At 49.7% G+C, this 13,191-nt stretch overlaps 4 protein-coding genes across 4 annotated transcripts; 2 read left to right on the top strand and 2 right to left on the bottom strand.

Annotated features, from left to right (window-relative positions):
* Window positions 1-1,786: 1,786 nt before the first annotated feature.
* Window positions 1,787-4,339, top strand: LHYA1_G005282 (uncharacterized protein; the record flags this gene model as incomplete). The annotated part of the gene is made up of 1 exon (XM_031150231.1): window positions 1,787-4,339. One exon carries the CDS (start codon window positions 1,787-1,789, stop codon window positions 4,337-4,339), a length of 2,553 nt encoding a protein of 850 aa, XP_031005927.1.
* A 484-nt stretch (window positions 4,340-4,823) lies between these two features.
* On the top strand, window positions 4,824-6,671 carry dph2 (2-(3-amino-3-carboxypropyl)histidine synthase subunit; the record flags this gene model as incomplete). The annotated part of the gene is made up of 1 exon (XM_031150230.1): window positions 4,824-6,671. The coding sequence occupies one exon, from the start codon at window positions 4,824-4,826 to the stop codon at window positions 6,669-6,671; it is 1,848 nt and encodes a 615-aa protein (XP_031005924.1).
* Window positions 6,672-7,158: 487 nt separating this feature from the next.
* LHYA1_G005280 (uncharacterized protein) lies at window positions 7,159-7,861 on the bottom strand (the record flags this gene model as incomplete). Its single annotated transcript, XM_031150229.1, has 2 exons — window positions 7,159-7,728; window positions 7,808-7,861. The coding sequence occupies 2 exons, from the start codon at window positions 7,859-7,861 to the stop codon at window positions 7,159-7,161; spliced, it is 624 nt and encodes a 207-aa protein (XP_031005925.1).
* A 2,559-nt stretch (window positions 7,862-10,420) lies between these two features.
* anmK_1 (Anhydro-N-acetylmuramic acid kinase) lies at window positions 10,421-11,895 on the bottom strand (the record flags this gene model as incomplete). The annotated part of the gene is made up of 2 exons (XM_031150228.1): window positions 10,421-11,578; window positions 11,629-11,895. The coding sequence occupies 2 exons, from the start codon at window positions 11,893-11,895 to the stop codon at window positions 10,421-10,423; spliced, it is 1,425 nt and encodes a 474-aa protein (XP_031005914.1).
* Between the last annotated feature and the right edge of the window lie 1,296 nt (window positions 11,896-13,191).

Here is a 13,191-nt window from a genome sequence, read left to right as displayed (position 1 = left end):
TATTTGAGGCTTGAACTCCTGATACTTTGTTTGCCTCGGGGCGTGATCCGGTATTACTACACGCTGTCCTTGACATACGTATGGGATGAAAAACAAAACGGGGAGAAGCGCGACATGTGGACGCCATAGCGGGAGCAAACGGAAAGAAGACGCGCGCTCAAAATAAAATCAATATTTGATAGCTCTGGTCTGGGTCGAATGAATATATAGGGGCTTATGGAAAAGGAAGCCCCTCCATGGGGTGCTCGCTATCAAAGCGTATCATTGCTATCATTGGAGCGGGGGGAAGTCTTAGTAATACTGTGAGGAGAAAAGAAAGTCCAACTTCGCCTGCTCGCTGCACGGCCACAACTTAAGTCTTATCTCTTGAACTATTACTCCGTACCCAGTAAACACTATTTGCGCTTGCAAAAGCCTATTGCTCCGTTTCTGCCGCTCCTAGGAAAGGCTATGAACCTGGATCCTAGACCTCTCCACTATTGGCGGTACACTACCCACTCACGCAGGCACACAGGCACGCGAGCATGGAAGAACGACCTCGAGAGGAGGCTATTCGCTTGCTCTACCACCTACTACTACTACTGTAGAGAATTCTCTGAAAGCAGTAGTTGTGACTAATAGTTCTATCTCATGGTCTTGCTCCTGCTCCTGCTCCTGCTCCCAGAAGTAAAGTCGCTCTTCTCTTCCAGGTGAGTATTCCGAAGCCACTACTGTGGTGACTTGTCTGTGATCTCGACGTTGTTGCACGTTCTTTGTTCCACCAGGCTGGTTCGACGCCCTTGCATGCATGTCATCAGCCTTTCACAGCCGCGCTGCGAAGCGTTGAAGCTGCACTGAACGTTACCTATCCCTAGCTTGCAAATAATTCCATGAATACTTACCTAAGGTACCTACCTACCTTACCTACCTACCTACCTTGGGATACTTTTGTGGACATGGTCGAATGCTGCCTGCCCATGCCATGCCATGCCATGCCATGGCCCATGGTGGATCTCAACCCCCCTATGCCATGCCACTACTCCACCACTTTTGACTTCCGAACCCATACAAAATCAAATCGTATCTCCGATCCAACTTCATCCTTGTCTTCACGCGCATGGGTCTCCAAGAAGAGTTTCCCCAGAAAGCCTGCAGTTGCGATCCGTGCAGTAACGCGTGTTAATGCCAGTCCTGCAATTAATATCAGATCTGACTATCCACAGTCAGCCCATCGTTCAAAAGAAATAAAGCCCGCCGTTGATGCGTTCCTGCTTTGTTTACTTGTACTTCCCCCACCTCATCTCTCGTCTTCGCGGCCCTTGTTTTCCTTGGTTACATTTCTCCGACAGTTGGCATCAGCTGCCGATTTAATAGTCGCACAAGTATGTATGTGTTGCATCCTACTACAGCCTCACCTCGCGTTATTTTTGGATATTTGCTTACCCGGTGAATCAGGAGGGCAGAAAAGTTAAAGGGTTGCGATAGCCTTGCCAACCTCGACCGCTGGTGAAGACCACCATTTCTCCAAAACACATTCACTTCTCGGCAAGCACAAGCACAATAACCCACCCTTTTCTACAAACTCAATTCAACAAATATTCTCAACTCTGGAAACACCCATCTCTTCTCTCAAAAACACCATTCAAGTTCGCAGTCTGCCACTCCTTCAACAAGGAAGGCTCTCAAGCCGCTGCCGATCTACGCAAAGCCCCTCTATTCAGCGAAGAGGGTCGGTCTCTCGGATTCCACCATTGCATACACCACGTAGCACAGTCCACCGGCTTATCAGAGCCCCCCTACAGCCAATATGTCAGGTAGAAGTGCGCATGTGCGCAAGGAGAAAACCAAGGTCAAGGATGGACATATACAATCGCCGCAACAACAGCGATTTGTCGAGAGTGACCATGGATCGGAAACGACACCCTCCATTTACGGAGACTTTCCTGTGCCAGATGGGCACCAGATGACCCTCCAAAGTGAATTGAAACAATTCAACGTGCGGTCATCCTCGAGAACCACTAGATCGGAAGGATCGGACGACCTAGCCTACGCACGCGTGCGAAAACCCGCTACCCCTGTGATCGACGTATCTGGCATTGAGAAGTCATCGTTTAGGTCGTTGATGGACAAGAGGAGCGACGGAATTCGGGTAGGACTGGCAAAGACGTTTGGCAAGAAGAAGAAGACGGAAGAATTGAGACCCGAATCACCAGGATCATCATCCACAGTCCGGCCACCCGATTCACATGAACTTGAGGCTGGGGAATATGCCTACCAACCACCAAGTCTGCGACCAAGAAAGCAGCCGCTACAGGAAACGCAAGAATTTAGCCGACCAGGTCCACCCCTGGGCAAGCTTCCTCCAATTCCCCAAGGACCGCAATTGAAGCGCTGGGTAGGTTCTGGCAGCGCTCCTCAGCCATGGAACAAGCTTCGGAAAGACCCTGAGCTCTGGGACCCCAACGGTGACACTCTAATCTTCTTCGGTCATGAAGATCGTCAAAATGTGAGGCCTCCGCCATCCTTTCGTATCTCCTCCCACGTCCTAGAGGACACGCAGTCTAGATTCCTGATAACCCTGCTACGAGAAGGTTTGATCGATGATACGAACTCGTTCAGCATGCCCCCCTCTCCTGTCAGCTCACCTGGCGTGTATCCGAAACAACCGACTGGGCGAGGCAGAAATCAGCCAACACCTCCGGTGTCAGAGAACGGTGTGGGTACATATGACGGACAAATCTCTTATGGAATCTACTTTCCGGCGCCCAATGGTTCCAAGACCGACATAATTCGCCACCAGGTCACCACACGAAATGTGTTCGCCCTTCTTTACCAAGCCTCGCTGGTTGGCGTGCATCTATTTCAAGCGCTGAATGATCTTCATGAACGCCTTGAAGTTTACATGCCGCCTGATACCGATGCAGCAGGTATGCTTATTGACTACCTTGTCGCCAAGGGAATCGATGATGTTCGCGGGGATCCTTCATCTGCTGCAGCATTACTTGCATGGAGTGAAAGCCAAGGTGTGCGTTGGGAAGAAGGATGGAGAGAGGCTTATGTGCACAGCGCTGGAATGTATAATCGACTGGATAATTGTGGAGAATTCAAATTCGTCACACCTATTACAAAAGCCCTCCTCGAGCGAGCTAGCTTGGATATGCAAGTCCGAGTCCAGCACTGCGAGGATAGATTCGCGGAGTTTGACTTTGAGGACATGTGGCCGATGATGAGTTCTCATCCTCCTCCTGCGCGTTCGGCCTTCGAGAGACTACGCAAGTTCTTCCTTCAACACTATGAATCCTCATACGAGACATGGCCTCCAGCCATTCCCCATGGCGCCGAACAGTGGCTCACTAGAGATATAGCACAACGCTTACAAAGGGACTTTGGTGCTCTTTATGACTATCTCGTCAGCCGAGAAGTTACATGGGATTGTTCTGAGGAGCGAAGTGGACGAAAGTGGAACATTGTCAATCCTGGCAACAAAGCCTTTGACGCCGATACCCCTGATATACCCTTCACAGATATTCTGGTTGCATTCGACAACAGACATAGATATCCACATATCCCTCACCCGTACCCCTTGACACCCGAGCCGACCCTCGCGAAACCGAACTCGAGAGAGAACCTGTTTAAGCCTGCCAAGAAGAACAAGTCTGTAGAGGATAAGATGGCAGGGCGAAAAGCAGCTCTAGCCTACACCGAATCCACCAACATCTACCTTCTTAGCTCTGATTTCGTCACCAATGACCTAGTCGAAGAATTTGTACGGTTTGAGAAGGGCGACCGAGCAGGTGACGTTGATCCTTGTGCAGCTCGAAGAGGTCGCTGGGTCCTAATCTACGGCATCCTGCAAACCCTTGCATCCGTGTCAGTTGATACGCCCAACCTTCGTTACACGGATGAGGTCTCGTACCACTTGAGCCCACGTCTCCGCGGCACGCCACCATGGAAAGGCGCAAATCAGTACGTCGAGGAAGCCAACCATGGAGGCAGCTACTGCTGGAGTGTTCGTGAGACCTGGCAAATCGACCAACCGGTTTCAATGCCCAGAGTCAAGCCGCTGTATATGAAGTCCTCTACTCCTCCTGTCACTCCATCAATCATGAGTGAAAGCGACGGCACATCATCGGTCCGCAGTCACACACTTAGTAGCACAACAACGAGAAGCGGAGGCAGACACAGGAACCCAATGATTCGGAGAAGCGATACGAGCTACAGTGGATATGCGCCAGGTATCGAGAAGCTGGATGAATGGCCAATGACGGAGCAGAGTCTGGATAGAGGCAGGGGTAGGGATAGGGGCAGTCCGACTGCTTTTATGATTAAGGATTTTGATGATGATGAATATCATTCTTGATCTCCTTTGCGTGGAAGAGATGTATATTGGCAACTAATTTGCTGAGTTTCATTGCATATTTTGCTCGCGATGAGTTACATATAGGGGTGTTTATACAGGGGGTTCGGGTGTATCTGGCTTCGCTTTCTAGCTGGTGGTGGTACGATAATGATGCGATACGATACGATAGATACCATAGAGAGCATGGCCTGCAGAGCTTACATATTAGGGAGGAAGAAGTGGCTTTGCAGACAAGTAATAGATCAGATCAGAGAGAGACGATAATAAATACCATACAAAAGCACCTTGCTTACTTTTCAGTGACTTTTGACTGCCCCACCATGCTTTGAAATTGCCCCTCCTTTTACTGGCATCGGCAAGGAATATCTTTCCTCCGCCTCCCCGAAAAAAGTTACCCCTCCATCCTTCCTTCACCCAACCACGAGAAACCTTTCTCGCAAACAAACATTCCTACCATGCGCAGCCAGCCCAAGACCCAAAAATCATGACAGCACAAACACAAGCCCCCGTCCTCTCAACCCCGGAATCCAATCTCTTCGAAACGCCCGCGCCTTCTACAATCCCCGCAAAGGAAAACCGGTTATCGGATGCGGAACTCAGAGATGTATATGAGACGTCGCGCACAGCACGGGAGATAAGAGACGGCGGGTGGACGAAAGTCGCGTTGCAGTTCCCGGATGGTATGCTGGTTGATGCGCCGAGGGTGTTTGCTGTGCTAGAAGAATTACTTTCCGAGCAGATACCGAAGGTAAACTCGGTGGGGGTAGGAGAAGGGGAAGGGGTAGTAGGGCTAGGGGTAAACGAAAAGGAAAAGGAAAAGGAAAAGGAGAAGGGGGCAAGGGAGAATAGAGTCAGGCTTTATATACTCGCTGATACGAGTTATGGCTCCTGTTGCGTGGATGAGGTGGCTGCTGAGCATGTTGATGCCGAGGCCGTGGTGCATTATGGACGGGCGTGTCTGAGTCCTACGAGTCGGCTGCCGGTGGTGTATGTGTTCACGAGGAGGGCTTTGGATATAGCGTTTGTGGTTGAGGGGTTTGAGGAAAGCTTTTCCGGGAAAGGGGAAGGGGAAGGGGGAGGGAAAGAGGAGAAGGTTGTGGTGATGGCGGATTTGACGTTCCAGGAACATGTCCCTGTTTTGGTGGAACGGTTGAGGGAGAGGGGGTGGAAGGGGGTGAGGGGCACGGACGTGGTGCATGATCCTACAGCTTCGATACCCAACCGGCGGATAGCATGGCGGAGAGATGGAAATGGAGAGGAAGAGGAAGAGGAGGGGGACTTGAAAGAATGGAGTATCTGGCATATTGGCTCCCCGCCCGCCGCGCTCCTCTTGACATTAAGTTCTCGGATAAAGGAACTCTTAATCTATCCCGGCACAACACCACAAAGCACAAGTACAAATGGAAATGCAAATAGAAATTCAAGTACAAGGCAAGAAATCATCCGCTCCAACACATCCCTCCAACTCCGCCGCCGCTACGCCCTCCTGACGCGCCTCACCACAACCCCCATAATTGGAATCCTCATCAACACACTCTCCGTCGCCAACTATCTATCCAGCATCGACGCCCTAAAAGCCCTGATCGCGCGAAAGGGGAAGAAGAGCTATACGTTTGTGGTCGGCAAGGTCAATGCAGCGAAGATGGCGAATTTTGCAGAGGTGGGGGGTTGGGTTGTGGTGGGGTGTTGGGAGAGTAGTTTGGTGGAGAGCAAGGAGTTTTACGCGCCGGTGTTGACGCCGTTTGAGCTGGGGCTGGCGCTGGAGAGCGATGGTGAGAGGGTTTGGAGTGGGGAGTGGAGGGGGGATTTCGGGGGTCTGGATACGGGTACGGGGACGGGGACAGGGATAGGGGAGAAGACAAATGGGCATGAAGGGATAGAGGAAGCTGGGTTGGATGGAGAGGGGAAGGATGGGGAGCTGGGAGATGTGGGAGATGTGGAAGATGAGGATGGGGATTCGGAAGAGGAATCCGCACCCCCTGAATTCGACCTCAGGACCGGCCGATACGTCTCCAACTCCCGTCCCATGCGAACCACCAATCCCACCAAAAACACCACATCTTCCTCAACCCCCCCTCCATCAGCATCCACATCCACATCAGCAGCTTCACAAATCTTAACAAGAAGACCGAAACAAGAACTAGCCTCTATCAATGGAGCAGTGAGTCCTGGGGCCGAGTTTCTGAGAAGCCAGCGGACGTGGACGGGGCTGGGGAGTGATTTTGAGGAGATTAGAGAGGGAGGAAGTGGGGGTGGGGGTGGGACTATTGAGGAGGGTAGGAGTGGTGTAGCGAGGGGCTATACTGTTGGCAAGAATGGGGAGAGGACGTGAAGTGAAGTGATGTTGTGGAAGGAAGGGAATGTTGGGTAAATGTTGGTATGAAATGAAAATAGATGGATGGGGTGGGGTGGTGTAGGTATATTAAGGATATAAGGAATGATACCCAAAGCATAAAAGGAATAGCAATCAACACGAAGTAACGGAAGGAGAAGAACTCCAATACCATTTCGGAATCTGTACAAAGGTCGGTCATTCATTCACAATGGCAGATATTTCAAAGTGGTGTGTATATGTATTTTCGTAGAATTTCATCATTATGAACATTTGATCCATGTATCAATATCTAATCATCTGACAAAGAAGATCATATCCTGCCTCCCCCTTATCGCAATATGTATGCTTTCTTGCCAATCCAGGTATCATATCGTATCCGTATCCTAAACAATCCAATTCAATTCGGCCGTAAACTCCATATCCCCCCTATCCCATTCCATCCCGTCACGCCCCCTTTCCTTTCCTTTCCTTTTCATTTCTTCCTCTAAACATACGCATGTCGTCTCCCACCCCCCGAATGCGAGCTCCTATGACTGCGATGGCTCCCACTACGTCGATGCCCATGTCTGCTATAATGCGTCTCCCTAACATAAACATCCTTCTCCTTCCTCCCGCTCCCCCTGCCGACCAACAGCGCGAGAAAACTGGTAATGAAAAAGAAAATACAGTTCATGATGCCAAACGCCCAGCACGCCTTCAGCATCGCACACGTCTTATCAACCTGCACATCCACACCACTCACGCTGAACCCGTGGCCATCCCCCACGCTGACGGCGAAGAAGGGCGAGCCGCTCTTGTCGACAGAGCTGCAGTTGTACTTGCCGATCATGCGCAGCTCGTAGACGCTGGCGATCAGCGCGCCGACGAAACAGAGGTCGATGAAGGAGACGAAGAGAGCGTTGGATTTCGCGCGGTGGTATGTGAAGAGCGTCGCGATGGCCCAGACGGCGCCGAGGACGGAGACGATGAAGAGGACTAGGATGTAGTTGGGGGTAAGGGCGTTGGAGGAGGCGTAGATGTGTACGAAGTAGGCGAGCATGCCTAGGGTTGGGATCTGTTGTTGGCAGCGGGTTAGCTTTTTGTGTTGGTGGGAGAGGGGGATAGGGATAGGGATGGGGGGAAAGGGGATTTACCAGAGTGAGGATTTGCATCATGCGCCAGAAGGCGAAGAAGATTCCGAAGAGCATTGCGAGCGAGACTTGGGTTGGTGATGCGATTAGAAGAAGTGTGTTGTGCTGCTATGCGACAATATGTGCTGGGTAAATGCGAGGGGGTTGGTGATTGTATCAACCAATGGCAATGCGAACGGATCGCTGGTTGGCTGACGGTATTCACACTTGTAATGGCTGACAATGTACAAAAACTTTGCGAGGAAGAAATTTCAACAGGCGGAAGACTCGAGCCTTATATTGCGCTGGCGATATTGAGTTGGGGGATTCCCTGCTTGTTGTATTGCTCGTGTTGTTATAGACAAGGATGTTTCCTGGTTTCGCTGCGGGGAACCGTCGCGGCTCAATCAAATGATTTGGGTCAAGTCGAGAGAATGATTGGATACCGGATGACGTCGATGAGGTGTATTCTTGGAGATCCAGATGGAGATGAGATGGAGATGGAGATGCGGTGCGATACTCCGTAGGTGAAGTGAAGAAAGGTCGGGATAATAAATGATCGACAGGAAGTAGAGATGGGACGGGAGGTACGAAGGTACAGTAAGAGTGAAATCAAGATGAGATCTTCTCACCTGTCCTGTGCATGTAGATGTCTCTGACTTGCATCTCTCCAGAGGAGATGCGATGGATACTTATCTGCGGGCGAGTCCTCTCTCGCCAACTGTTGAAGCTGCAAAATGGAGGGGTTGGTGGGGGTGAAATCGAGGTGGTTGGTCCACCCGAGACGCAGTACTGTAGATACAATAAATAGCCTGCCCTGCCTGCCCATGCACGCGAAATGACGAAACTCCATGACCGAGTCTAGTTACATGAACAATCGCCGAGGACAAGAAAGCAACGAAAGCTTTGGTCTTCAAGACACGCTTCCTTTTCTTTTGCGCGCGCATTGTTTTAACTGTGTTGCTGTCGTGTAAGTTGGATGCGCCTGCCTGCCTGCGCCTAAGTTTGCGCAACAACAAAAGATAATAAAATGGACATCTTACCCTCTGCTTCCTGCTCTCCAACTTCCTGCATTCAACCCTGTTTACTTGAGCCGGCCTTGTTTCGAAACATTGAAACCCTGATGTGGAAGAAAGGTTTGGACCGAGTACTGTACTGTATACATGGATTGAGTGGTCCGAGGCAAGCAGAAAATGGGGAGGCTGGGAGATTCATCCTTTGAAGAGCTTGCCTTGCTTCACGGCAATCCTTGCGCACAGCCAACACAGCACCAAGCACCGTGCCTAGTATTGTTCGGTCAATATAGTTGAACGTGGAAAGCTTTTCTTTCTTTGCGTTTTATGATCAGATCAAAAGCATTTTGTTCTTGGCCTTGGCTTGGGTAGGTAGCTTTTTGTCAAGCACAAACCATCGCGATACCGTCCCTATACCTGGCAAACTTCGCAAATCTATCCAACTCAGCGCGGTCTATCTTCCTTTCCAGTCTTCAAATGCGATATTGATCTATGATACCCCTACCAGAAACCTAAACCTCTCATTGCGCATTACATTTCACTGTAGATGTTCGTTCGTCTCGTTCGTTAGTACCACAGTCTAAGCCCTAGTGTTCGAGCTTGACGCTCTGCACAAAACACCGGAATCCCAAGTCAGGGGAATCAACTTTTGTTGCACGTCGTTAGTGAGGCGGAGTATTCTTCTTCTTTTTATTTCTTGTGAGGGATATCAAGGGGACTTCTTAAAGGGATGACGAACGCTCAAGACCGAAAAGCCTTTCTCAGGACCGATACTCTAGTCAGGGGAATCGAAGCTTTGTTGCACGTCGTTAGTAAACAGGGGCATAATATCAAGGTGATTCTTGAATCTACACCTAAAACCCTCTCTTAGGACCGGAAACTCTAGTCGGGGGCGTTAGGGTTTTGTTGCACGTCGTTAGTCAATACGAAAATCTTTTTTATGGAATTTATCAAGGAATTTCTCAAAGAATAGTAATGGGGTCTAGGACCGAGATCTCTAGTCAGGGGATTTACTACTTTATGGTTTTGTTGCACGTCGTTAATTACATGGGGAAATCTTTTTAATGGGGGTATCAAGGGAATTATCAAGAGGATGATGGATGGTGAAAAAGGGGTTTGGGACCGGTGTTCTTTAGTCAGGGCCGGGTCTGGAATATACCGACACGTAGCTGGATACAGGATTTGGGTCCTAAAGGTCCAGCTTCGTCCTGTGGGTGAGGAGGTGGATTTAGTGGACTGGGCTTGGGGGTGATTGTGAGGTAGTGCTGGAAGGAATAAACTGAAGGAGAAATGTAAAGTCGAATCGACGACTGTTGGGGTTTGGTGCTGGCAAGCAAGGACTTCGAGAGGGAATTGGTAGAGTCGCAAGGTGAGTACTTTGGAATACGTACGGTAGGATGGGGATGATGTCTAGGTCGCAAGGGCAAGGTCAAATAGGTGAGTTAGGAGAGTATAAGCCGTGTAGATGAATTTGAATAAGGGTTTTTTCTGACTGATGAGCACTGCTCTCTGAGAATATCTAATTCACGCCTATGCAATGATATCTTAAAGTGAAGCGCCTCCCTCCCAAGCACCAAAACCCAAATGCACCGACTACCAGTAAAATGAAACAGCATACCTCCGTCTATGCCCGCCTGACAATCAACTCCCGCACCTCAGGCAAGCCTTCCCATCCTCTACCCGTGCCCCCAAACTGCACACTCTTCTCAATAACCTCCCTCCACCTCAATCCAGGAGCCAGCTTCCCTGTTATGGTATTCGGCCTCCTAACATCTGCATTCGTCGGAACAGGTAGCGCCCTTCCCAGCAATGCCTCCATAGCCTGCATAGCAAATCCCACAGCCTTCTTTGCATTACTCGGGACACCAGTCTTGTCGAAACTGCCAAACCTCGCAGCGGGGAACTCGCCTTGAAGATCGGAAATGAGTTGCGGATTCCACATCCCGCGTCCATCGACAACAATGTCCGCATTATTGATAGCTTCTCGACCTGGGCCGTAGAGTAGCATTTGCTGAGCGATGCTGGCGGACGTGAAGCGTGTCATTGTAGCTATCGTGTCCGCCGGAGTACAACCCCGGAAGTTGCACATTGTAACGATCCGCATTGCCATCGCATCACCGTATATTTCCCTCGCCGTCGTTTTCGGTGGACGTGTCTTCAGAAACTCGTCATGGTTAAGAAGTTCATTGACGACTTCATGGCAAATATTCCCACCTAGTAGATGTGAGCTCTGGTCTGTGGCGGGGTCGAGGCCAAATTGCCGAAAGGCAGAGTCAATCATTGAGGTTCCTGGCCCGGTATCCCAGTCGTACATGGCATCTATGCCTCCTTTATTGTCTGCAGGGATGAAACTGACAGTGGTTATACCGCCGATTGTTATGCAGATCTGAAGTCTGGTGGGATGGTGTATCAACAGCCCGACGAGGTATGCGAACAGTGGCGCTCCTTGCCTTCCAACTGCTTGTTCTGCTGTCCGGTAATCTGAGACCGTTGTAATACCCGTCTTGGCTGATATTACGGCTCCTTCTCCCAAGCACATATTCGAACGATGCTGACCCTTTGGCGGGGTTCCCGTCAAGGTCACAAGTTGCCCACCGGAGCCGATCAGGTCTATATCGTCAACAGCAATTCCGTGCTTGTGTGTGAAGATATGGATGGCATTCGCAAAGGTATGGCCCATCTCCGCGTCCATCTGCGATAACATGCTTGGTGGAGCAGCGTCTTCTCGAAGCATGGAGAGGATATCGGTTCGGATTTTGGAAGGCATAACCACCGAGTCGTACTATGAGAACCAATCAGACTTGCAACGGATGTTGGGGATAAATCCATTACCTGGACAATTTCCAGACAGAGAGGGGCTTCTGGGAATTCTTGTGTAAACCTGCAGAGTGCAAAGTCGATATCATCCATAGCCGTCCCAGAAGTGATCCCGAGAATCAACAGATTCAAACCCGGGGACTTTGGTTCATCCGAAGGGGACGGTGAGCTCGAGGTATCCGAATCCGAATGGACTTTGGCTTGTAGTGCTTCGAGGTACTTGTGTCCGACCTGCGTTCGAACTCGCCCCTTGGGTGCGGGGATGAGGCCCTTCATTACCATCCTCATGCGTACAATTTCGGCTTGAAGAAGCGCTGGGTCATTTCTACTCGTCTGATCGAGGTGATACAAGCCTCATATACGCCCTTTCACAATCGCAATCGCAATCGCAACTGCAAAGATGTCCCGCATCGTGCTAGATATAGGACTAGCTGTGCTCTCCACTTTTGGCGAATTGGTGGGTTGAATGTCGTGAGATCTGCGTCCTTCACAACCGTTGTAAGGCTGTATGTAGATTAGCATGAGTGGGCGTAGGCTCAGGGAAACATACCCCGAAGCGGCAAAGCCAACCCCCGCAGCGGAATCGCATACGTCACGTGCGCCACCATAAAAGACTTCACCTCTGTCCGAAGGCGAAGCCACCTTCTGCTCAAAGCTTATACATGGCACTTGATATGGAAATCAAAGTAATCGTCTAGGATATTTTAAGGCAATCGTGTCCCGGTGCTACAATCAGAAGGTAAGTCCTACTGCTATCACTCCTCGGCTCTTCTTCCTCCTCTTTATTGCTAAATTTAGAGCTTGGACTACAGTCAATGATTTCAGTAATGAACTAGGTGATTGTGGGTGAAACCCCCCATAAATGCTTGGAAGTCCGGGATTTCAAGTGGGTATAGGCTATAAATACTGGCCTCATCTTTCCCCTCTATAAAGTAAGAAATTAAGAATCAATGGATCCATCAGTGGTCCTGTTCCTGGTCAATTTCTTTTGTTCCAAAGATGCACAAATTTTGACGTTTCAATACTTTCATATCTATCTTTGTGGATAAATTTTACCTCTATCAGTTTGAAAAGAGACCTAATTAGCTCCCGCCCCAATTTTCATATTTTCTGATCTCTATAATCTAATTGTGTATGGAAGGGAGGACGCGGTATAGTGCAACCATACCTTCTCATGGTAGGAAGACCAAGAATTGTCATCTAGTCCTCTTAATTTTCTTCCTGAAATGCCAGCTGTTGATAACGCACAGGCTTAAAGTCGATATCTGCATCTTGTGATTTTTCTAGGATACTTAATATTCGTAATAGCTATGGCAAAGGGGTTTGGCTGCGAAATCAAGCGAGATCATTGACTACACAAGAGTAGACAGTCTAAGAACTGCTGGACGTATCTATGATTTTTCAGGGACTTCCCCTGAAATGGAATGTACGAAAGGAATGGCAATAGACGATGCCGATATATATTTTAGTTGTGGTAAAAAGGAGGTTAGCTTGAACCGGAAAGCGAATTAAGCGAGCCCCTTTCTTTACGGGCTGTGCAGCGAAGGGGGAAGACGGTGATTCCATTAGGTTATCAAA

Source organism: Lachnellula hyalina (genome assembly GCF_007821495.1).
Source record: "Lachnellula hyalina strain CBS 185.66 chromosome Unknown contig00054, whole genome shotgun sequence".
In the NCBI taxonomy this organism is placed as follows: domain Eukaryota; kingdom Fungi; phylum Ascomycota; class Leotiomycetes; order Helotiales; family Lachnaceae; genus Lachnellula; species Lachnellula hyalina.
The sequence above is the reverse complement of the archived record's forward strand: the minus strand, read 5'-3'. Positions and strand labels throughout refer to the sequence as shown.